The 26,006-nt window shown below is 40.8% G+C and overlaps 1 protein-coding gene and 1 pseudogene across 2 annotated transcripts in view; one reads left to right on the top strand and one right to left on the bottom strand.

Moving 5' to 3' along the window:
• The window catches only part of MAOB (monoamine oxidase B), a 114,227-nt gene that overhangs the window by 25,795 nt on the left and 62,426 nt on the right, over positions 1 to 26,006 (top strand). Inside the window, exons 1-3 of one of the 2 annotated variants that reach the window (XM_089904600.1) lie at positions 18,391 to 18,444; positions 18,586 to 18,680; positions 20,123 to 20,260. In XM_089904600.1, coding sequence (XP_089760726.1) covers positions 18,588 to 18,680; positions 20,123 to 20,260 — 231 coding nt within the window. In that variant the 5' untranslated portion in view covers positions 18,391 to 18,444; positions 18,586 to 18,587. Of the gene's footprint in view, positions 1 to 18,390; positions 18,445 to 18,585; positions 18,681 to 20,122; positions 20,261 to 26,006 lie in introns of those variants that run through there. The other variant, XM_022556309.2, reaches the window with a different exon arrangement.
• On the bottom strand, positions 10,286 to 10,946 carry LOC115804060 (non-histone chromosomal protein HMG-14 pseudogene; annotated as a pseudogene).

Here is a 26,006-nt window from a genome sequence, read left to right on the forward strand (position 1 = left end):
ACTCCCAAATCACTATGTATTTCCAGCCAAGGTCAACAGATGGGAAAATAGATAACTATTGGCTTTGTAGTTGGGTCAGTTATGAGAGACAGAAGGAACTGGGGAAGTGTGAGATACAGATGGACATAGTAAGACTAAGCTAAGAACGTACATGGAGACACACACAAGGATATACACAGAGTAGAGGAGCCCCAGAAATAGACTCATTGAATCAAACAGAAATTCAGCTGGACAAGGGGACACAGAAGAACAGAACATCACAGCATAACTTTCTAGATTGAGAATTTTGTTACTAAAGGCTGTTAAATGTATTTTTGCAATTGTGGGTGTAAGTGTTGACATTGGCATTTTCAGTTCCATTTGCTCCTTTGTCTAGGAGGAATTTGTCAAGGATCAGAGGACCCCCAGGTCTGGATTACACCTCCTTTTAACAAGATGGCAGCCACCTCTAATGAGAGGTGGTTTCACCTTTCAACTTGGAATGCAGATTGGCATTACAACTTGGTGCTATGCCCAAAGCTTGGGAGTACAGAGTTTGTTTAAGGTACTTAAACACACACACACACACACACACACACACACACAATTTTAGCTAGAGCATAATATTAAAACACATTTAATGTATAAGAAACTTCTGTAAGTAGCTGGTACAACATAGACCAGGTACCTTTCTGTTGCACAACCTAATGGTGCAGGCTTAATATTTAAATGCCCCAGAGGAATTCATAATTAACAAAGCCTTTAAAATACCTTTTTAAAATATCAGATGCTCAAGTGATCTTCGGCTGAGGAAATAGTTTAGTTTTCTGATGGGTGCCCAGACTATGTTATTGATTAAAGGAAACTCTGTGGCCTTTAGATGTGAGGCAGGCAGGTTGTGGAGCTGACATTGTACTGTTGATATTTGGAGACCTGTATGAATCCTTCTCCAGGTGGAAGACTCCATTTCTATGTTGACACTTTTTTCCTTGCAAATTTTTTGGAATAAGTTTGTAATTAAAAAGATATTTGGAACAGAAAAGTTGGGGTTGAAAATTTTAAAGGGCACTTGTGATCAAATGGTCACACTGACATTAAAATAAGTTTTGTGATACATCAGATTTTGAGTAGATATGCATTCTGATGAACCCACTAGAGTAAGTTCTTTGCAAAACGAGCCCCTGTTCATTCTTTGCCGCTGAACTAGTTGACTTGTCTGAGTTGTTTCATGCCAGCAACAAATATTTATTGAGGCTATCTACATGTCAGATATTCTCCCAGGTTCTGGGAATAAAGTAGGAAACAAAACAACTAAGACCCTGCCCTCACAGAGCTTATAATCTAGTGAGGAGGATCACACAGTAAATAACCAATAAATCAACCAAATAAATACCTACCTACATACATACATACAAAGTACTGCCAGTGGCAAGTAATCCATGAAAAATAAAATAGATGGTGTGATGGAGCAGAGTCAGGGAATACCTCTTCTTTAGAGGTGAGGTATAAGCTGAGATCAGAGATGTTGAACATGTAAATATCAGGGAAAAGGGTATTACGGGAGATGGGAACAATTGATGCAAAGCCCCTATGGTGGGAACAACTTTAAAGTGTTCAAGGAAGAGAAGGAAAATCAGCATGGCTGGAGTGGGATGAAGTGGGTACTAAGGCAAGATACGTAGGCAAGAGTGAATTCATATGTGGCCCTATAGGTTAAGTAATGAGGTGGGATTACCTCTTTGCAATGTAAGTCGTTGGAAGATTTGAAACAGGGAAATGTCTTGAATTTGATTTTGCTTTAAAGGATATTCTACCCTATGTAAATTGAAAACAGAGAAGTAAGAGTGGAAGCAGTTGCAGTTGCAAGGCTATTGCAATAGTCCAAAGGAGAGATGCTTTCATCTTAGACCAAGGTAGTAGCAGTATGGGTTCTAAGAAATGGTTGTATTCAGGTAGAGTTGACTTACTGATGTATTGATTGGAGGGTGGAGTGGCCAGGGGGAAAAAAGAACAAGGATAATTCCTGGATTTGGGCCTGAACAACTGGGTGAAGTGTGGTACCATTACTGAGGTGGAAAAGACTGCAGAAGAACTGGTTTGGTGGAGGGGACTCAAGACCTCTGTTTGAGATATGTTAAGTTTGAGATGATTATTAAATAGCTGAAGGCACAATTAAGTAGGCAATTTCTATATCAAGCTTGAAGCTTCAAGTCTATAAGATTGAGTGAGATCACCCAAGAATGATTAAAAAAAAAAAGAGAGAGATCCAAGAACTGAGTCTTGGGGCTCTCCAACATTTAAAAGCTGGGAAGAGGAGAAAATCCAGCAAAGGAGTCTGAGAAGAAGCAGAGTTAGAGAGGAAGAAACCCAAGGAAGTGTGTGGCCCAGAAACAAGTGAAGACAGTGGATCAAGAAGGAGGACAAGGGAGTTCCCCGGTGGCCTAGTGGTTAGGATTCTCGGCTTTCACTGCCTTGGCCCAGGTTCGATCCCTGGTTGGGGAACTGAGATCCCGCAAGCTGCACGGCGCGGCCAAAAAAAGAGACATTAAGGCAGATCCTACAGACATTGTAAAGAGAGAGAGAGAGAATAAGAAGGAGGACAAGAGGGGAAGCTGCTAAGAGAACAATTAATCTAAGGACCCAGACTGGACCACTGGGTTTGCAATATGAAAATCACTGACATCCTTGACAAAAAAGAGTAGTCTAGGTGGAATGGTAGGGATGAAAGCCTGACTGAAGTGAAGTGGAGAAATAGAGGCAATGGGTGAAGATAACTCTTTGAAGAAGTATTATGAAGAGATGCAGAGGGAAGGGGTTGCAGCTAAAAGGAGATATTGGGCCAGTTAGGTTTTTTGAAGATGAGAGATACCAGAGCAGGTTTGTGTGTCGATGACAGTGATCCAGGAGAGAGGGAGAAATTGATGATGCAGGAAAGAAAGTATATGATTAGAGGATCAAAGCCCTGGGGGGAATAGGATCCAAAGAGAGTGGCGAGGGTTGACTTCCTTAAAGAAGTCACTTCACTTAAGTCATAAGACGTAAAGAAAGCAGCACACGCAGGCACAGGTGAAGGTATGTAGCTGGATTTATTATGGAAAGATGATATTTTTATTTTCTCAATAAAAAATGAAGCAGAGTCATCAGTCGAAGAGGGCTGGGGGCAGGGGAGGTGGTGTCATGGAAGTTGAAGAAGAAAAGGCATGAAATAGCCATTTTGGACAGTGGGAAATTACATACTACGGTTCAAAAACATTATTCATTTAATTGCGTGAAGGTATCTGTCAAATATAATAGTCTTAATTTTAGAAAAGAGATATTAAAATATTCTTCCCGAGGATGATTAATCAAAAGATAACTGCTGGGCTTCCCTGGTGGCGCAGTGGTTGAGAGTCCGCCTGCCGATGCAGGGGACACGGGTTCGTGCCCCGGTCCGGGAAGATCCCACATGCCGCGGAGCGGCTGCGCCCGTGAGCCATGGCTGCTGAGCCTGCGCGTCCGGAGCCTGTGCTCCGCAACGGGAGAGGCCACAACAGTGAGAGGCCCGCGTACCGCAAAAAAAAAAAAAAAAACAAAAGATAGCTGCTTAGATTGCTCCAAGTCCATGATAAAAATGTTATCAACAGAGAAAAAATTGCTTTACCTCTTCTCTGCTATGGTCAGTGGGCATTTGTCCAATCTATGATACAATTTATCCATTTGTTTTGTTATAGGTTAAAAAGAAGGTGGTTTAAGACCCAGTCATTTTTTGTGTGATGCACAGTTTGAAGAAATAATAAAACCTGGGATGTTATGCCAATATTGTAAGACGTGGGTCTATAGATAAATCATCTATACTGAATCAAAGGTTGATGAGACATGCTATAAAAAGGCTTGAGTTGCCAATAAGTATTTGTGGGGAGGTGGAACTTAAGGAAGCAGAGGCATGATTAATTCCCTGGCAGGCCCAGCCTGCCTATCACTATATGACAACAGCAGGCCCAATATATGCAAGTAATTTTGCACACATAATCTTTGTTTCAACTCTGCCTGCAAGGTACATCCCTGTTTTACAGATTGGAATTAGGAGGAGTTCAGAAGTTATTTGCCCAAGATTCCACAGTGCCTAAGAGGCAAAGTGGGGTCAGAACCTCATTCTTCCAATTTCAAAGCCAAATACTTCCTAAGATGTTGGATCCATTCATTGAACAGATATTTGTTGAGTATATACCATGCAACAGGCAATGTTCTAAGAGCCTTATATATTTTGCCTCAATTTCTTTTCACAACTACTTGATAAGGTAGGGAGTAAATACTTCCACTCTTTTACAGGTCAGGAACTTGAGGTTTAAAGGAGGGGATAAATTTAATCAATGGTAGACCCTGAATATGAGAGATGTCTAATTTTTCAGAAAGATGAATGTTTCCTTTTTGAAGTGATACAAAGCCAATTTCACACAAGGCATTAATTAAGACAATTGGATTGGTAAGGGTTGGGGCCCACTGCTCAGAATGAAATCTAGATATTCTGACTAAAAGCACCTCAATTTGTTTTTGATTTGGGGTAACTGAGTAGATGTCCTAAAGTGAATGAGGAAACTGGATCCCAGCTACAGATACCCCTGAAATAATTTGCCCAGACAGCAACAGATATTCTGTTTTTCTATACATTTTGGCACTAGTGTTCATTTTTGTGTGGCAGGTCCTCTTCTGATATTAACCTAACAACTGAGTCCAGGACCTCTCACTGAGATTTAGAGTGATCCTTTTTTACTCTTTCTGAGAGTATAATTTTCCCTAAAAAGAATTGAACCTAATGAACACACAAGTAACTTCATCTGAGCTCCATTTGAGGCCCTGTCTGCACAAACATTGACAGCTTGTTTTGGCTTTCCGGAAGCCTTTTATCAAACCACAAGGTGGCTTTTGGCCAGACCTGGAGAGCTTTCAACCTATCTCCAAACAGTTGGTATGAAATAACAGGAAAAGCCTCTTTCCAAAAATAATTTGAGTGAAAAGTTCAAAATTATAGAGCTCCCAAAATATTCTTGGGGATTTAGATGCAAATTCTGCCTCAGCCTACCTCCTCCTGGCCCACCATGTCCTCCTCATTTCTTTTTTTTTTTTTTTTTGTTCTTTTGCGGTACGCGGGCCTCTCACTGTTGTGGCCTCTCCCGTTGCGGAGCACAGGCTCCGGACGCGCAGGCTCAGCGGCCACGGCTCACGGGCCTAGCCGCTCTGCGGCATGTGGGATCTTCCCAGACCGGGGCACGAACCCATGTCCCCTGCATTGGCAGGCGGACTCTCAACCACTGTGACACCAGGGAAGCCCTGGTCTCCTCATTCTTACTGTAGGTGCTCTAATAAGGGGTAAATTATTCATTGCTATGGCAACTGTGACTCAGGGCTCATAACACACCTTGGGGGAGACAGTTGGGTAGGGCAAATTGTCTAGAGCCTGAGCTATATTTGGGGGGGTGAGATGGTATTAAGTGAAATTTTCGCAGGAGAACAAAGGCCTGGAAACACTAAACAGTGTGGGATATGGAAAGAACCACAGGGGGAGGGGATTCAATATTGCTAGAGTATAAGGTACAGGGTGGGGAGCAGAAGGATAAAGCTAGAAAAGTTGGCAGAGGTGAAGTCATGCTGGATCTTTAGGGCATTAAGGGTAAGATGGGACAAGGGATCAGGAAAACTCAAGGATAAATTCCAGGTTTCAGACACAGACTCCTGGGCAAATAACTGGGCCCAAGTTACGAGTCAGAAAAAAACCTGGGAAAATGGATAGGATATGGTCATTCATTAGTTTCAGGTTTGTGAGTTATCCCTACATTGTAAATATAATGAAAACTAGGGATTTCCTTACTGGTTTGATGAAGAGCCCTGCTTTGGAACAGGAAGAGCTGCCATCTTTGAAGCCATGCAAGGAGCTGACGAATCAGTAGGAACCCAAGAAAATGGTGACCTCTGCTGAAGCCATATCCCCATTAATGAGATGAGGTCCAGATAGCTTAGAGCAGAGGTTCTAAACTGGTAAGCCCATGGGCCTTCCTGCAGCACTGCATGTCTTGAAAGAAGAAGAAAGAGGGAAACTTATAGTTTCTTACACTGTTGTTTCACCATTTTTCACTTGGTGGAACTAAGTACACTTCCAGCCTTCCCAGGAAGCTCCCTTTCCAAATATGTATATTACAGTCACCCTCTTCCCACCCCTGTGGTGCCTTGCCTGTTAGGCTTCGTTCTCTTCTAGAAGCACGTTAGGCTTGGATATCAACTCCTTGATAACGTGCAGCTTAAGGACAGTAGCGTGGTTGAGAATGTTTGATTTGTAGAGAGGAAGAGAGGAGGGTTTTTTTTTTGAGAGGGGATTCTGTGACCAACCCACCACCAGTTGTAGCCACAATGGCTACAAATTGACCAAATGGACCAGTTGCTTTAGGTAGTATTTCCCAAAATATGTAAGGAGACATTTCTGCCCTTGAGAAAATCACTTCCATCTCCTGTCCCCCAATAAGTTATAGAGACTAAGAAATTATGTAAATAGTATATAGTATCTCCTGATGGAGGTATGCAATACGTCCAGCTGGATAGAAACCAGTTTAACTTTTTGTGTGTGTGTGTTTATTTTTATTTTATTTTACAGCAGCTTGGTAACGTTACTAACAACCATTGTTGATACAGAAAATGTCAGCAAACATTTGTACTTAAACAATGCTTCATTCATCTTTTTTTTTTTTTTTTTTGGCTGTGTTGGTTCTTTGTTGCTGCGCGGGCTTTTTCTAGTTGCGGCGAGCGGGGGCTACTCTTCGTTGCAGTGCACGGGCTTCTCATTGCAGTGGCTTCTCTTGTTGTGAAGCACGGGCTCTAGGTGCGCGGGCTTCAGTAGTTGTGGTGCACGGGCTTCAGTAGTTGTGGCGCGTGGGCTTCAGTAGTAGTGGTGCATGGGCTCTAGAGCGAGCGCAGGCTCAGTAGTTGTGGCGTACGGACTCAGTTGCTCCACAGCATGTGGGATCTTCCCGGACCAGGGCTCGAACCTGTGTCCCCTGCATTGGCAGGCAGATTCTTAACCACTGTGCCACCAGGGAGGCCCCATTCATCTTTAAGTTGGGCAAACCTTAAGTATTTTGCAATTAAAAATATATATAATCTAAGAAAACCCACCTATTATTTCAAATAATCATCTTCATAATTTTGATTTTATAGCCATTAAAAAAAAGTGATATATAATTGACATATTAGCTTTAGGTGTACAACATAAAGATTCAATATTTGTATATACTGTGAAATGATCACCACAATATGTCTAGTTAACATACATCACCACACATAGTTACAAAAATTTTTTTTCTTTGGATGAGAATTTTTAAGGTCTACTCTCTTGGCAACTTTCAAATATACAATACAGTCTGATTAACTCTGGTCACTATGTTGTACATTACATCCCCATGACTTATTTATTTTATAACTGGGAGTTTGTACCTTTTGACCACCCGATTTAACTTTTTTTTTCCAGAATTTTTTATTGTGAGAATTTTCAAGGAATTATACACTCATATACCTACCAAGTAGATTGTACAGTTAACATTTTTGCTATATTTGCTTTGTTCCGTATTATCCATCTATCCATCCCTCTCTTTATCAATCCCTCTTTTTTTTTGATGCATTTCAGAGGAAGCCACAGACATCGGGACCTCCTGCCTCTAATTACCTTAGCACGCCTATCCTTAACTAGCTTTGTTTGCATCTGCATTTTCTTGTCGTACAACAAGCACAAAAATCACGTGGTTTTTTTGGTTTTTTGTTTTGTTTTTATCACAATGCTTTTATTATAACAAAATTCACATGTTTTTTATTAACACCTATTGATGTCACTCAAATTTCATGCTCCGCAGGGCAGACTTTGGGCTAATGCTTTGGAGTTATGAAGACACCACCTATGTAATGAAATTCCAGGTTAATTAAAATTGTTGTCCTGTCTCATGTAGATTAATCACAGAATGGAAAGGGGGTTAATCATTCAGTTTACAGATGGGGAAAGTGAGGCCCAGAAAGGTGGGGACTCTTGTTCAAGGTCATAAAGCCCATTAGACCTATTTGGAATAGAGTTTTTCTACAGAATGACAATGTTCTGCCTTGTCCTTGAATGAGGCTATGTTTTCCTTTTACTCTGCACACCGCTGACTGCCTTGGTCTTTGGCTCACAAGGGTGTTTCAGCAGCAAAGTAAAACTCCTGGGCCAGGCTCCAAACTAGGCTCCCAAATGACTGCTTTGTAACTTCATTTCTTCCAGTTACTTGTCACATCTCATCCAGATTTCTTTTCCTTGGCAATGTCCACATTTTATTCTGTTCTTCTAGAATTCCAAATTAATCATCTCATTTTTGGTGAAAGGAGATGTTGAACTGAAGAAGTGTTCCAAGTATTCTACAGCAGGCCTGTGACCCTCTTCTGGGCGTTTGTAACACCCAGCTCTTTCAGAGACTAAGATCTAGGGAGTGGGTGAACCAAAGGGGGAATGGATCTCTCCTATTTTATATTCTACCTTAAAGATGTTTGTGATTCTAAAAATCATGTTGGTAAAATAAATAAATAAATAAAAATCATGTCGGTAATCCATAGGAGGGCAGAGATATTTCACCCTTAAATCACAGTCAAGGAAACTATTGTAGCATCATATGATTATTTTCAATACCTAAAAAACAGTATTCTTAAAGGAGTGTGTTTATTTATATATATTCCATTGAATTTCCAAAAGGTGAATTAAACGATTAGTTTTATATAACAATTTTTAAAATGAAGACTATAACACACAAATTTGGGAAAGACAAGGCTGTAATTGCTGGGTTTGCCTCCTTTTTTTTTTTGCAGTACGCGGGCCTCTCACTGTTGTGCCGGACGCGTAGGCTCAGCGGCCATGGCTCACGGGCCCAGCCGCTCCACGGCACGTGGGATCTTCCCGGACCGGGGCACGAACCCGTGTCCCCTGCATCGGCAGGCGGACTCTCAACCACTGCGCCACCAGGGGAGCCCTGGGTTTGTCTCCTTTTTTCATGGGAGACCATACTGAGGTCAAGCGGAAACAAATTTTGTCTACCATGATTATAATACACGAAAGAGAACCCACTCCTTTCACACGACAAAAAAAAAGACAAGAGCTTGGCTATGAAACGAGGCTCATTATGATTGCTGACATTTTAGGGAAATGCAATAATTTACATGTAAAGCGTGATGAAACAATTTTTATGGTTTTAAATGTATTTTGAAAGGCCTTGGAAGGCAGTCTCATTGTAGTATCTCAGAAGCAGCCGCATCTGGAGAAAGGTTTCTATGGCAACTCATGAAAGCTTGATGTTTTTTTTCTCCTTTTCAAGAGCCTAAATCATCACATGGCCTGAGGCTTCAGCAAAGGTCTTCTTTATTTTAGAAGCTATTGCCATTTGTTTTTGTGTTGTATATTTTGACTGTCTAAGAGAAAACAGAGCAAAGGGCTTCCAAGAGGGCTTGGAGTCTTTTTCATATCTGGGGGCAAGATGTGAATAACGTAATTCTAGACTTTGCTTCTCAGTGATCAAAGTGATAGTACATACACATTGATATGTTTGGTTTATATCATGTGTTGTTTCAGTGTTCAGGAAAGTTGTGATCGGTGCGTTCTCAGGAAAGAGTTAGCCTGGACTTGAGGAGGAACTGTTTGGCCAAAGCACCTTTTTTTTCTTTTTTTTTCATAATTGAGATTTTATTGGTTGTTTTGAGGATCGGTACACAGACATTTCAATTTGTACACAATTCTCAACATACGTACCAAAAACCTAAAAAATCATGTAGTTGTTATTCTTTTCTGAACAGTTATTCCAGTGACTTTCCAGCTTAAAATTTGGGGGCAAATTTTCCTTCACAGGATATCAAGTACCAATATCTTCAAATATTGATATGCTGTTACATTGTAAGTCCCACTAATTCACAATTTAATATCACATACACTACATACTCAAATTGTCAATCGTTCACAGCACATTAACAGTTACTAGAAGAACTGGACTACCACGACCAAAGATGTTACAGAGTGCACAAAAATCTGCCCAGGAGAGCCAAGACCAAGGGGTGAGTGGTTTGCTTTAGGAAACAATTCTACCAAAAACCACATCGGAAGAGAAGTAATTTAAAGTGTTTAAGACATTAAATGCACAACTGACTCCAAACTGCCATTTAGTATGCTTTGTATTATGGGATATAAAAGCTACCCTCCATCTGTGGAAGGTTAAGCTGACACCCAAGACAATCAAAGCCTCCCATATTTAATATCCCACTATTTTCTGGTTGTACCAAAAAATAAACCAGCAAATGATTTCACCTCTTAAAAAAAAGCATTTACACTTAAAAAATGGGATGAGGTGGGATTCCTTCCTTTTTAAAAATGTTTCTAGAGCTACTAAAAAGCTTGCATTTACAAAATAGTTGATAAAAATATTCCCCTGGATTGTACAAGGGAAACAGGGACCACTGATAGGACCAGGTGTGTGATATTAATCAGACTTGGCCTCTTTCTCTCCTGCTTCATCAGAAGCTGGGCTCTCCTCATTTTTAGTTTTTCCATTTTCTGCAGGTCTTTAGTTTCTTGGTTAGCCACTTCAGCCTGTTTTCCCGTTGCTCCCCTTTTCCCTTTTGTTTGCACTTTTTTGTCGGAAGATTTATCCTTTGCTGCCGCCTTTTTTGGCTTCGTTTACACTTTTGCAGGAGCCGGTTTAGCTGACAACCTCGCCGATCTCCTCTTGGGCTCCTCCTTCGCCGCCCCCTCGGCGGAGCTGAGCTTCCTCTTGGGCATCGTGGCGGCGGGGCGGGCGCGTGCCGGGTGCCTGCGGGCCGCGGCGCGCCGAGAGCCTTCGCGAAGCTGGGCTGCCTGGTCGCTGCCGCTCCTCCCGCCGCCCGAGCTGCTGCGACCCGCGGCGGGGGCGGTAGGAGAACCGGATGGAACCGGATTGGGGGCCCGCGCCCTCCTCCCCCCGCGCCCTCCTCCCCCCGCGTCCCCCAGCAGCGAGCTCCCTCTCCCCGTCGGCCGGGCCGCCCCCCGCCCCCGCCCATTGGCTACGGGGCCCACCGCGCCGCGGCCCGGGCCCCGAATAGGTGAGGCGGGCCGTCACTCGACCACTGAGCCCCGCCCCCGCTCTCGGCGCCCCTACCCGCCCGCCGTCTGGCAGGGCCCCAGACCCAGGCGAGGGGGCGGGGCCCAAAGCACCTCTTAATGAGTAGTTCAATGGCGGTATCCTAGAGGGCACTGCGACGCTCTAAATGTCTTCAGATCTCCCTGTAAATGTCTTGGTCCCAGGGTTTTGGGCACTGACAGACTCCAGGTGGTTTTTATCAATATAGTCTTTCCAAGAAAGTTAATAAAGAAAGATTCTATTTTTAAAACTCGGCATGCTTTGAGAATTTTTTTTAACAACATTGGCCCTTGTATGTTACAGGAAGTAATGTGAGTAATGAAGAACACACAGTTCACAAAAACAGAGCCGGATTTTAGACCGAGCTCTGCCATCGCTAGTTGTGTAACGCTGAGCAAGCTCTTGAATCTCTCCCAGACTCCATTTTCTAATCTGAAAAATAGGAATAACAGTGAGAGCCTGAAAGGCTTATTGTTAAGAACTTAATGTGTGTGAATATTGGAAACTGTAGTGCTGTGCAAATATCAGGTGGTTATTATAATTGGTTAGCTGGCTTTCTTTCCAGCTCTTTTTCTTTGAAAAAGTCAAGGGTATCCCTTTACCATTTCCGGTGTGACGAGAAGAAATCAGTTTCAACGTGTGTCAATATTTTAGTTTCCTATACTATATTAAATATATTATGTTTATATAGACACCATTTCAGCCATTTGTTTATTTCTTGACTAAGTAATTAAATGTCATCTTTGCTGCAGGGTATTAAATGAATACATTCAACAAACATGAAAGTGCCAACTGTGTACTAGCATCGAGGACACAGACTAGATAATTAAATTCTTATCATTCAGGAAATAAGTTTTCTGAGTTTCAAGGCCACGGCATAAGCTTCAGGCTGATGCCATGAAAGGGGTTGTAATCCAGCCCACACTGCTAGCCAAGCACCGATGTGAGCTGCATTCACCCAAAGAAAGGATGCCTTTTTGAAATTCACCTGCCATGAGTGTGTGCCTTTGTTACGGAGTCCAAGCTCGCTCTGCTTACCGCTCAACTGGCCAATAAATCGGGGGACAAGGTGTTGAGGCAAAGGAATAGCGACTTTATTCAGAAAGCCAGCAAACCATGAAGATGGCAGACTAGTGTCACAAAAGAACCATCTTATGGGGTCTGGATGCCAGTTTCTCTTATAGAACAAAGAGGGGGAGGAGGTGAGGAAGTAAGGTTAAAAGGCCATTTGCAAATATCACCTGGAATGGCCAGCCTCAGGGAGGGAATGTGTTAATTTCTTCTTTCTTGCAGCCATTCACAGGTGGACAGGGTCAGGATGTTTCCTTGAACAAAGGCACTTTGGTTTAACATTCACAGAGAGGGGCAGGGTTCCCTGAGGCAGGCCATTACGTATAGACCGTATCCTTTTAGTGAACAAAAGCAATGGGAAGCAAAGGTTAAAGTAAAAGAAACAGATCCAGCATGCAGTCAGATTTTGTTCTTCCCTGTAACACCTTCTTGTCATTTACACAAAGGTATGGTATGTGCTAGCAGTGACCCTGATGTTTATGTGGTTCGTGATGTTCTATGGAAGGCGTTCAGTGTTTCACCCTTTAGTAAAGGCTGCTGGCCATGTTTGTTATCTGGAGTCAGATTGTCTGGATTTGAATACTGGCTCTGCCATTGGCCAGCTGTGTGACCTTGGGTATATTACTTGACCTCTCTGTGCTTCTCTTTTTACATCTGCCCACTTCATAGAGTTGTTAGGAGGATAAATTCTTATATGTAAAACATTTGGAATAAAATGTTCCTGTTTTCAGTGATATCTTTACCTGCCTCTACTCTGTGTTGAAGAGTTCAACAATCAACGTCTGAATTCTACCTACAAATGCCGCTTTCCTTTAATGAATTTAATCTCAGATTGGTGATATTTTTCTTTTTCCCCAGACCCTTTTGTTTGTGTGTGCATGTTTGTGTTAAATAACTGGAAAGGCATTCTCTGTAGAGACACCAAAGAATTCCAGTTCTTTGATCAGAAGGTCACTTGGTTGTTTCTAGAATTTTCGCATAAAACCATTTGCTTTGTCAGAAGTGACAGAGGTGATGAGGGCTGTTTGCATACTTTTGGCTTTTATCCTTTCTGAGGGAGTGCTTATATGGTTTACCAGTGTTATAAGGGTAGAGATGCTTTAAGTTACAGTGAATTTTTTTTCTCAGTTTCGGTTAACACGATACTTTTTTTTTGGTAACTTTAAACTGAGAAAAAGTCTTTATGTAATATTGAAGTACTGATGTTTCATAATGTTTTCAAAACAATTAACTTTGCATTTGAAAATGCTGACAAATTCTGTTAAAGATCAGGTTTTGATAGGAAGGACATGAGACATATCGACAAAGCAAGAAGAGGCCCCTTTGTTACCTGCACTGTGTACTTTTCAGTCTCCTACAGTGTGTTACTCTTCGGCCCTTTTCCATGGCACAAAACTGGAAGCACAGAATGTTAATAAAGCTGCAAACCACTGATGTTTAGGTATTTTAAATAACTTGAGTGTCTAATCCAAATTGAAGTATCCAAATAATTTAATTGAAATAGTCATCACTTTGATGAAACATTTTCCAAGTGAATTACCTGGGAAGGGAGATGAAATATTTTGATCATTTCATGGCATTAGGCTTTAGTCTACCATTAGTAAGGTGTACCATGCTTTGCTTATCCATCCGAAGGAGACTCCCTGAGCCAAAATACTACGGATCCTGCACCATTTAGAGGTAACAAATGAGATGATCTTATCAAGGGCCTGTCAGGGACACATAGGGGCTGCCTCTGAAGTTGCCAAATGATCATTGTGAAATGATCCTGCATGTTAAACTCAAGTTTAATTAGCTTTTTAAAAGTAGGAAGTCATTATACGCTTGTTTCTAAATTAGTTGCAAAAATTAAATATCTGTTTAAGAGAAAAACTGATATTTTAAGATTCTTCTATTTAGATGGAGAGCAGAATGTTTTAAAACACTTTGCATCAATCAGTGTATAGATTACTGCATTTTAAATTTTTCCTTTTTGGTCCGTGGGTGGTGGCTAAGAGTTCAGGTTTGGGGCTGAAACCTGACCCTGCCATTTACTAATTGTATAATCTATGGCAAGTCAGTGAATGTCTCCAAACCTCCATTTTTTCTTTTTAAAATGAGGATAATAATACCTCTCAGCACTGTGGTGAAAATCCGATGAGCATTATGTATGAAATGCTGTTTCTTCACACAGCAAAGCAATCCTCAATGCTTTATGATGGTGGCTGCTATTACTGTGGGGTTTTTTTTTTTAGCTGTTATTGCATTGTGTCAGGAAATGATTGCCTGTTTCAACTGTGCCAATTACACTGTCTAGTGTTCTTAGGGCAAATGTAATTCTGCTACTTTATGATTTTTTTTCACAATAGTATTGCATTTTAAAATTCCCAGACTTCCCAGAGAATGTACCATCTCTCATATTTTTGTTTTATGGCAAAATGTGTTAAAAGTTCCAAATGGGGCTCCCCTGGTGGCGCAGTGGTTAGGAATCCCCCTGCCAATGCAGGGGACAGGGGTTCGAGCCCTGGTCCGGGAAGATCCCACGGAGCAACTAAGCCCGTGCACCACAACTACTGAGCCTGCGCTCTGGAGCCCGCAAGCCACAACTGCTGAGCCCACGTGCCATAACTGCTGAAGCCTGCACGCCTGCAGAGCCCGTGCTCTGCAACAAGAGAAGCCACCGCAATGAGAAGCCCGCGCACCGCAACGAAGAGTGGCCCCCGCTCGCCACAACTAGAGAAAGTCCTCGCCCAGCAACAAAGACCCAACTCAGCCAAAAATAAACAAATAGATAAATTTATTTAAAAAAAGAGTTCCAAATGACTGACATAAACATGAACTCTTGGGAAACAACCCTGTGGTAAGCTGGGGCGCTTCTGGATACTTAGTTGTTTGCTTATTCTTTGATTAATCAAACCATTAGTCCTTTTGCCAGTCATCACTAAGGAATCCCTTGAGATCTTAACAATCTTATTTTATTTATAAAAAAAGTTTTATTGAAGTAGAGTTGATTTAGAATGTTTTGTTGATTTGCAATGTTGTGTTAATTTCTGCTGTCTAGCAAAGTGATTCCGTTATACATATATACACATTCTTTTTTTAATATTCTTTTCCATTATGGTTTATCATAGGATATTGAATATAGTTCTCTGTGCTCTACAGTAGGACCTTGTTGTTTATACATCTCAACAATCTTAATCAGCTCCGGGCCAGACTCCAACTCCTCAGTTTCTTCTTCAGTTTCCTAAAATTCCCTCCTCCTAAACTTGAAGGGACTTTCTTAAGCCATTGGTATTTGCGTCAATTATTTTTCAAATCAGTTTTTGTCAGTTGATATCCAACAAGCATGAGTGAGACAAGTTGTGAGGTATTTCTAACAACATATTCTCGTATTGCCCTATTTAAAGATATTTTTGTAATTTCTATTTATGCCTTTTTAAGGCACATGAGCATAAAGAACTCTATTCAATGATTTGATAAGACCCTGGCTTGTTTTAGTAAATGTTTCTGTTTAGCATCAGATACTATTGGGTAACTGCACTTACCCAGTAGTACCTTTTGTGGAATATAAAATGCTAGTGTGTATGAGTGATGTTGTGTTTCGTTCTGAGCCCTTTTGTTTAAGCCTCAACATGCTCAGCAAGTGTATCTGAATTCCATGATAGCAGCTATTACTATGGCTGCATGTTATTTCATATTTCATTTGTTGAACTGATGCTTGATAAGAGAAACAGCATTGAATCATCTGCAATTTTGACTCTAAATAGAAAGCTTTTCTCTCTCTCTTTGTTTTTTCCTTATAAAGGTAAAATTAGGAAACTGGAGTTAAAAATCCAAGCCCTGTATTTCTAAATTAGGGTTCTGCAGTGCTTGTGCACATTGCTCATGGGGCTGTGGACTTTGGCACCATCACCCCACCACCAACTGGAAGTCCCGGCCTTGCACCCAAGGACAGGGATCGGAAGATGGATTAACTCAAATAATGGAATTTCACATTAGCCTCTTTATTTTTTTTAAATTTATTTATTTTTGGCTGTGTTGGGTCTTCGTTGCTGCGCACAGGCTTTCTCTAGTTGTGGCGAGTGGGGGCTGCTCTTCGTTTCAGTGTGCGAGCTTCTCATGGCGGTGGCTTCTCTTGTTGCGGAGCATGGGCTCTAGAGCGCAGTCTCAGTAGTTGTGGTGCGCGGGCTCAGTAGTTGTGGCTCACGGGCTCTAGAGTGCAGGCCCAGTAGTTGTGGCACATGGGCTTAGTTGCTCCGCGGCATGTGGGATCTTCCCGGACCAGGGCTCGAACCCATGCCCCCTGCATTGGCAGGTGGATTCTCAACCACTGTGCCACCAGGGAAGCCCCACATCAGACTGTTTAAGAAAAAAAAAAAGGTTTCTTCTTTTAGGGCAGCTCAGAGAGGGGGAATGAAGCCTCGGCTTTTCATTGTGGCTTTTACGGTAGGCTCATATCTTATGTTCCATGGATTCTTATCAAACCACAAGATACAAGTGTGTGTGCTTTTTTTAGAATATTCTACTTATGTAATGTGTATGTATTTATGTATTTATTTTGGCTGCTCTGGGTCTTAGTTGTGACACGTGGTATCGTTGCTGTGGCATGCGGACCTCTTAGTTGTGGCGTGGATGCGGTATCTAGTTCCCCAATCAGGGATGGAACCCGGGCCCCCTGCATTGGGAGCGCAGAGTCTTACCCACTGGACCACCAGGGAGGTCCCTACAAATGTGTTTTAAAAACACGTTGGTCCAAACAAAGTGAAAAATATCTTTTGAAATGTAATCTCTCCCTGAAACAAAAATTGAGAGATGCGGTCTATGAAAAGAATGGCTCTGAGGCCCCGTGAAAAGCAATACTCGTAGTGGTTACAGAAACGGACACTGGAACGAAACTGCCCGGCTCTGCTGCTGGCTCGTTATGTGACTTTGGACACCTCTTTGTGCTTCAGTTTCCCCAGCCATAAAATGGGAATATCAATAGTACCTTTTTTATTGGATTGCTGTGAGAATTCACTGAATTCTCACAGCATTAAAAATATACATTAAAACACTTAGACTAGCATCTCAAATGTTGTGAGCACTATATGAATATTAGCTATTTTTATGGGAATCATTTTTTTTTCACACTAGTGTGATCTAAAAGTCCCAGAACTATTATTTTTAAAAGACGGGATAGAAACGGTTTCACTTATCTGTAAGGCACAGCATCTTGTCATTTCCTTGATTTTGTTTGGTCTCATAAAGCAAACGAGTAAGGTATTTGGAACTGAGCAAATTCAGTTTATTGTGGTAAGAGCACCAGAGTTCTCTTGTCTGAGAAAACTCTGTAAGTTAAAGATGCAGAATTTTAAGATCTGTGAGGTCAAAAACTACATTCAGGATGTACTTATACCAAAAACTACATATTCGAACTCTACGCTAAGCTTTATACTTTATCAAAACTCACTGAACTCATTGGGTAAGGTTTATTGTATGTAAATGTACCTCAATAAAACTTTTTTCTTTTTTAAGTTGAACTCATGATGGTGGAAATGTAGTCGGCATACAATAAGTATTTTTGACGACATTAATAATTAAATGAATGAATGAATGGAGTCATTTCATTCTTCAGTGATGGATCATATGGGGAATTAGGACAATTAAGTGGGTTGAATTTTATGTCCTTGGTTTTGAAACTTTACATCAACTTCTAAAAGTTCGGTTTTAATAGTAAAGCTTAGGTCCTTTCACATGTTTTGAAGGCAGACTCTACCCCCCACTCCCCAATTTACCGGATTTTCAGATTTGCCTTGAGAATGAAGTCAGTGGCTCCATTTCGTCCTGTGTCTGCTGGGGCTTATACATTTCTCTTTTGTGTGGCTTTGTGTTTTCTTTCATGTTGTCAGTCACATAATCATGTAATTTAGTCTTTAAAGATAGACATTTTGATATAGTGACCAAAGAAGTTTTTTTGTTTTTGTTTTGTTTTGTTTTGTTGCGGTACACGGGCCTCTCCCGTTGCGGAGCACAGGCTCCGGACGCGCAGGCTCAGCGGCCATGGCTCACGGGCTCAGCCACTCCGCGGCACGCGGGATCCTCCCGGACCAGGGCACTCACCCGCGTCCCCCGCATCGGCAGGCGGACTCTCAACCACTGCGCCACCAGGGAAGCCCCAAAGAAGTTTTTAAGATTTGAGACCTTTACCAAAAATGAAATCCCTTTTATTCTTTCTAGAAATAGCAGTTGGTTTCCCAGACTTGGACTCTGGATCTCTATTGAGAAACCCTAGCCACCTGTAAGTTGAATAACTTGAGCGTGATGATAAGCCATGTGTATGAGCTAACATGGGCTTTTCTCATTGGCTGTTAACATGAGGAGCTGATCTGGAGTCCCTGTAAAGTGTTTGATTCTGATTTTTTCTTGTATTTTCTCCTAGGTATGACAGCAGCCAAACTCCTGCATGACTCTGGCCTGAATGTGATTGTTCTGGAAGCCCGGGACCGTGTGGGAGGCAGGACTTACACCATCAGGGTAAGACAATAATGATGGGCTGGAGAAACATGACACTGAAGCTGAGTTTCTTGTTTCTTTCTGAAGGTCTTGAACTTCATTTGACTCTTTTTAAGAGAGTGAAAATTACCCTCCACAGCCTCTCAATTTGCTTCCTTTTCAACCCTTTTCTTCTGTCCCTTTTCTCACCTCATGATACTTGGCACTTGCCCAATAAATGATTGCAACAATAATTAGGTGTTTGAAATACATTAGTGAATAAAACAAAGACCACTGCCCTGTGAAGTGTATGTTCCCTTTTTTTTTAGTCAGAGAACTATATAGTCAACAAACAAACAAAAACAGAAGAGGAGGACCTGATCTGGTGTCCCTGACTATTAGGAATCCAGTTATGTTTGGACATGTTCAAACATAGGAAGTTTTTCTAGTCACTCTTTTTCAAAGGTTGGTCCTTAGTTGTTTCAAGTGAAGCTAATTCATAATCATATAGAAAACTTCCTACTGAACATAAGAGCAGTTTCAAAGGTTTGAATTAGGACCAAATATTCCCTAATGCTATCTTTCAAATGTCTGGATGAGCTAACCACAAAGAAAGTGGTCATTTCCTGGATGGACTTAGAGTTTATCATACTAAGTGAAGAAAGTCACACAAAGAAAAACAAATATCCTGTGATATCACTTATATGTAGAATCTTAAAACAATGATACAAATGAACTTACAGAACAGAAATAGACTCACAAACATAGAAGACAAATTTATGGTTACCAAAGGAGATAGAGGGGGGAGGGATAAATTAGGAGTTTGGGATTAACAGATACACGCTACCATATATAACATAGATAACCAACAAGAACCTACTGTATAGCACAGGGAACTATATTAAACATTTTGTAATAACATATAATGGAAAGGAATCTGGAAAAGAATATATATATATGTATATATACACATATATACATATATATACATATATATATATATATAAAACTGAATCACTTTGCTACACACCTGAAACATTGTAAATCAACTATACTTCAATGAAAAAAAAAAGGAAAAGAAGTGGTCATTTCCTTTCTCGCTTTTCCTCTAGCATTAGGTGCCTCAAAATTAGCCTGGAATGCTAAGTAAAGAGAAATTCATCAATAATTCACAGCTTACAAATCTAAGCCACTAAAACCCAAAGCACGTTGTGGTATGTATTGAGAATGATGGAGTTCAGAAGTCTCTTGCCTATTTCAAGGTCAATCAGTTTTGCTTTACATTAAGGAATGATTCTATAACTGTTAAGTTGCATGACTGAAGTAGAGTTGCTAACAGAATCCAGTTTTCTATGGATACACCTCAACGTGTGTCTAGAACCTATGAAATGACAATTTGCTTATTTCAGGGCTGTCTTTTTTTTTATCTTACGAATAACATTTTTACATATATTTATTTTTATTTTTTTTCCATGGGAAAACAGAACCAAAAAGTTAAATATGTGGACCTTGGAGGATCTTATGTTGGCCCAACTCAGAATCGCATCTTAAGATTATCCAAGGAGCTAGGATTGGAGACCTACAAAGTGAATGAAGTAGAGCGTCTGATTTACCATGTAAAGGTAAGCCTGGACCAGCCTTTGAAGGATTTGAAGATTTCTCTATGGGTGTTTTCCACATATGAATTCCAGATCCTCCCCTCAGACAATCTCCTTCATCCTTGAATGATGCATATGTATTTTATAAGTATATTTCAACCATTCTGAGAATTTTTTTTTTTTTACTGTTATCAAAGGAGAATTCTAAACCTATTTGGGAAGGTTATTGATGAAGTGGTATTGCCCATTTGGTGAAAAGTTTAACAAAACCAATAGAGAAAAAAACATTTGTGATTGATTTATTAAATACCTCTATTAAAATAACGGGCTCTTTCATGTGATACAAAAACCTGTGTATAGTTTTACTAATGCTGCCCTAGACTTCACATTATAGAGTATTTGCAACATGTCTAACGTAATATTTTGAAATTTAGTCATTATGTCCTGTATATAGGCTAAACTCACTCTCTTAGAGATTTACATAAAAATAAGTCAAGTCTCAAATTCCATCTTTCATGGGGAAGCTCCATTGATCTCCCCCAAATTCCTGTGAGTTTACTGGGTTTCAATTCCCATGATCATTTGTAGCTCATGGTTCTTGCTTCCATGATACTTATGCTCATTCACATTCATGGTCAGTGACTCTCTTCTTTCCTTTGTTCTGTGTCAACCTGGGTTCAAATTCATCTCTTTCTCTTGATTTTCTTCGGACCACCCCAAGCATTTGTGTACAGCAAAATTGACTGAAGTTTTGAACAGTGTGGGTAAGGGGTTCAATTGCAAAAACATAAACAGCTTAGAATTGAATACTGGATGTTCTAATTCTAATAAGCTGCTCTTCAAACAGTGTGCCCCTGGGGATTTCTCACTGGCCACATTTCTCTGTGGAGTCCAGTCTCCCACCATGTTTCTGCCTTTAGACTCTTCTGGCATCTCCCTGATCCTTGTTTTCCCAGCATCATTTTCTTGGTCCACAATGTCACTGATGTTCTCTGACAGGCAAAGACTCACCTACCCTGGACCCCACTCTGGAGTCCCACGGAAGGACTGGCAGAAGTTTTGAATTTCAGTCTTTCCTCTCTCTCCCTCACTTGCCTCCGTAAGTGGAAGCGAGCATAGAGCCAAGTTCCTCACCAGAAGAAATCATCCCCTTAGGAGACAGAAGAACTCGCAACAGTCAGTTTTGATATACATAACAGTGTTGACACCTGGATATTATTTGTGGGTGATAATATCAAGAAGGACAAATAATAGACTGTACATTGTCAATCGTTTAATAAAACAGGAAATAAACATCTATCTGATTTGGTATAATGCGGGTAACATTTATACATAAATGTTGATGTTCAGATTTTGTTTTATGAGCCTTTTCACCTTGCTTCCCTATTTGTCTAGTGGAAAAAGAGACACATGAATTAGAAATGAAAAAGTAGCATGGTGATAGAGTGATTTGTTGAACATCCATCAGCAGCACTTAGTAAACATTCTTCATTGCGTTCCTTGCTTTTATATGTAGCTCATCTTGACTGATTTCTTCTGTCTTTCTTGTCCTAACCTTTAAGACTTGCAGAGACTGAATTCCCAGAACACTACGATCTCTTTTAGGTTTCTCCCGACAAAGGAGATGACTAGAAATTATATTCACTTTTCTGTCTGTGTGTGGGCAGGGTTTCTTGGCAGTCAGGAGCTAAGTTCAGGACGCTTTGTTTATCTGGAAATCTTATGGCCGACATTATGGTCCTTGTTTGAAAGAGATGGCTCATAGTTATCAACTGTGGAAACGATGTAATACTTGAATTTTTCAGAGTGATGACCGAATAATGCTGCTTTCTTAAGCTATTTCGTATAACCCACGTGCAGCTAAGAAAATATAATTAAGCAGTATCTCTGACTTGATACAGAATAAATATATATGCCGACATTGCTTTGTATGAAATTCAAAATAAATGTTATTGCTTTTGAATTATTACAAAAGGAAAGCATGTTTACTGTAAAAATATAATAAGAAAATGTGGTAGAGAAAAACAATTAAAAAACCCCTCCAATAATCCTGTCTAGAGAATATCACTCTAAAATATTCTTTTGGTACCTAGATTTTCATGTTCCTATATTGCTATTTTCTGACTTCTGCTGTACGTGTTTGATATACTTACTTACTCTCTAATTAATTCTCATCCTGACACGATTGAAACACTAATGAATTTATGAAACAAAGGTTTTTTTCAGTCTTGATAAGGGTGCTAATTTGACCTCCTTGTGGCTGTATCCAGTGAAGCGCTACACGATAATAAATAATAATAAAGACCTTAGAGCTAAGAAGTCCTCCCCAAACTAAATATTTGTTCTCCACCATCATCACCTCCATGTCTTTGCTTATATGTCATTTTTATTATTTTGAACCTGTAAAAAGCATCTCAGATTACTCCATCCATTTCTGGGATTATTGAGCAGAACTCTGATAGCTGATCTGCTACTACATGCCGAAGAATGTAGTTCAAAAAGTTGTCTTCTCTGTCATGGTAGGCAGTACTTTGGCCATTTGGACATTACTCTCTATTACCTATATCAATAACTACTGTTCCCAAGTGCAAATACTGTTCCCAAGTGGTTCATGCAAATATCTAGTATATTTATGCCTTGTTTCTTCAGCGGACCTGCATGTATTTCTCAACCCAAAGGCTGAGCATATCAAGAGTATCAAGTGTGTTACTTCTCATATTGTCAGATCCTGCAATTCAAATCAGCCTGCTCAAGGACTCTGTTTTTTTTCAATTTCTTACATGGTCGCTAAAAGAAGACAGTGTTTTACATGCAGCCTTAATAACAGTAAGCTAGGGAATTTGGATATGATGGTTGGAGTTGAAACTGGTGAAATGGAGCTACTCACAAAAGGGGGCAGGGCGGTGCTACAGCAGCCCATGATAGGCTAACTATCCAAAGGAAGGGTGTGTTTCCCAAGAAAGGAGGACTCCCAGTATCACCAGTTCTCTGATAGTTCTGGAAGAAATGGTCTGTTGACAGATGGGATGTGCTCATGCTGGGCCCATAACAAGCATGCATCAACCCCTGGTGTGCTGTGATGTGCAGGGCGTTTTGCTGTCTGCCTCTGATCTGCCAGAAATGTTTCTATCTACTGAGTGGCATTCATTTTTAGTACTACAGTGGATCTGTCTTATGTCGCTAAAATGTGGTTTTCCAAAACCTTGTTTGTGATTCAAAGACGTGGTACTGAGCTATATTGGGATTTAATTATCAGTGGGAAAAGTGATCGCTTCAGCTCAAATCTATATAAGTTAGAAGGTGTTCTCTACACTTCTCAAATCAGTGATGCAGTCCTTCGTGCTTAACAATTATCGTGAAACATCTACGGAAGTTTTTAATCTGTTTCACAAATCATCATGCTAATTTCTGCTAGGATAGTTTAGAAGGCAGCTGTTTACATGCCTTGAAAGTGACTTGTGAAAAATGTTCCGTTTTAGGGACTATCTCATAATTAAAAAGAAAAAGATAAAAAATATAAACTTCTTAAGGGATCTTGCTATATTTTAATTTGTGCCTCCTCCTCCTTCATCGTGTGTGTGTGTGTGAGAGAGAGAGAGAGTGTGTGTGTGTGTTTGCATGTTCACATGTGTGGTCGTTTTGTTGTTGCTTGTTTTTTGTTCTTTTGGGTTACTTGGAAGGAGTTGGAGAAAATTCTGAAGTTTGGTACAATTTAGGCTATTGGCAAATAGAGTTCCTCTGTCTCAGAAGCTTTTATAAGTCTGAAATTTGGAACTAGTGTCTAGTTAAAGTATGCATGAAACTGCTTTAGGCCAAAAAGCTTAAACTGTTAGGAGTTTGGTGAATGTAAAGATGTAGCGTGACTTAAATTTAAGAGCCCAGCTTCACACTGATCATCATTTCCAAATTTCAGCTGTGGGGAGAAACTGAGAAAAAAAGAAAAATGCTCTGGTCTTACTTCCCAATGAGCAGAAGCCAAGCTCACTGTCTAAGTCCCTTTTGTGTTGTATGTGGTCAGCCTCAGGGCTTGAAGAGGCCTATGGATGAGGAGCCATCTCTCAAATATATTGCCTACTACTTGTTGCTACAACTGCTATTGCGCAAACAACCTCATGGAACAGGCGCCATATGGCAGAGCCCCTCAGTTTGGTGAGAACTCTGAAAGCCAGTGGAAAATACAGGAAAAAAAAAAAAAAAGCACATAAAAGCATACAGCGGGGCTTCCCTGGTGGCGCAGTGGTTGAGAGTCCACCTGCCAAAGCAGGGGACGCGGGTTTGTGCCCCGGTCCGGGAAGATCCCACATGCCGCGGAGTGGCTGGGCCCGTGAGCCATGGCCGCTGAGCCTGCGTGTCCGGAGCCTTTGCTCCACAATGGGAGAGGCCACAGCAGTGAGAGGCCCGCGTACCGCAAAAAAGAAAAAAAAAAAAAAAAAAAGCATACAGCGGAAACTAGATCTCTAATGATAAGACCAGTTGAGCGATCTGCTTGGAAGAGATCACTGTCTCTCAGTGTTGGGGAACAGCAACAAAAGTAGAGGCGAAATGTTAAAAAAAAGAAAATATTCAAATTTTAATTGCATTTGGCGAATGTAAACTGTCCTATGATGCAGGACCTCAGCGTCTCCCAGAAATCAGCAGACCGGGAGTGCCCAGTCCTCTTCAGACTCTTAGTATCCCCTTCTGCATGCCTCTCCCTCCAATCCTATTAATCCAGAGAAGCCTGGATCAAAGTCCGGGGTGTACTTGCTTCTCTCACGATGACAGAAGAATCCAGAAACAGGTTAGACAAAATCTTGTATTTCATCCAGGAACAGCTGCCCCTTTCACATGAACGTCACACATGCCACACAGAGCTCACTGGTTCCGAGAGTCTGCCCGAGCTGAGATGGACTTCCTGAACCTTCTCTTCCACACCCACCCCCATTCCATTTCATTTATTTGTTGGAAACATATATGTCTTATCATCATGGGAGATTTTCCCCCCAGATGGTAGAATAGTCATTTCCTCTTCAGCAAGTGAAACCCATTTGTTTAGTGATCATTCTGAAGCTTGTGTTAGTTATTCTGGAAACCAAAGTACTCATTTGTGTTCTTTAGAAAATACAGACAGATTTTCGGCATGTAATAATTTGCTGAAAACGATGCTTTCAATGGCTGGATGTGGAGCAATATTCGGGGATATGAGATGAACTTATTCTAAGCCTTCAAAGTTTCCTTTTAGAATATAAGATATGATAAAATCAGTAAACATATTCTCTGTGTACAAATACACACGCACACACATCTGGATAAACTTAACAAAAACTAGAGTTGGGGGTAACAGAGTTAGTTTTAAATTATACTGGAGGTGGAGGGTAGAGGATGTATAGAGTTCAGTTATGATGGTGAAATTCATGAAAGGAAACAAGCCTGTAGCTTAAATTCTGTGTGAAATTTTATATGACATCTATACGATGTCATCATGGGGTATGGCCAAGTAGTCCAAAGGAGATGCAACGACATGGGCCCAGCTCATCAGAGGATGGTGACTAATAAAGGTGATCATGTAACAGGTGAAAGCTTCAGCAGCGTGTAGGGATTGGAAGGAAGTACAAGATGACCTAAAATGTGTTAGCCTACCTTGCCACACCCTCACAGAGCCCATGCCTTTCTATTGGCCTCTGCTACAACCAGTAAATAATAACAATGGTAACGTTACTCTGGTATGGACATCTAGAACTTCCAAGTTCTTTCACACTTATGTCTTGTTTGGACCTCACAAACGTGAGTC

Source organism: Delphinapterus leucas, chromosome X, assembly GCF_059928025.1.
Source record: "Delphinapterus leucas isolate spDelLeu-1000000601 "Yukka" chromosome X, BTC_Dleu_Yukka2, whole genome shotgun sequence".
NCBI lineage: Eukaryota > Metazoa > Chordata > Mammalia > Artiodactyla > Monodontidae > Delphinapterus > Delphinapterus leucas.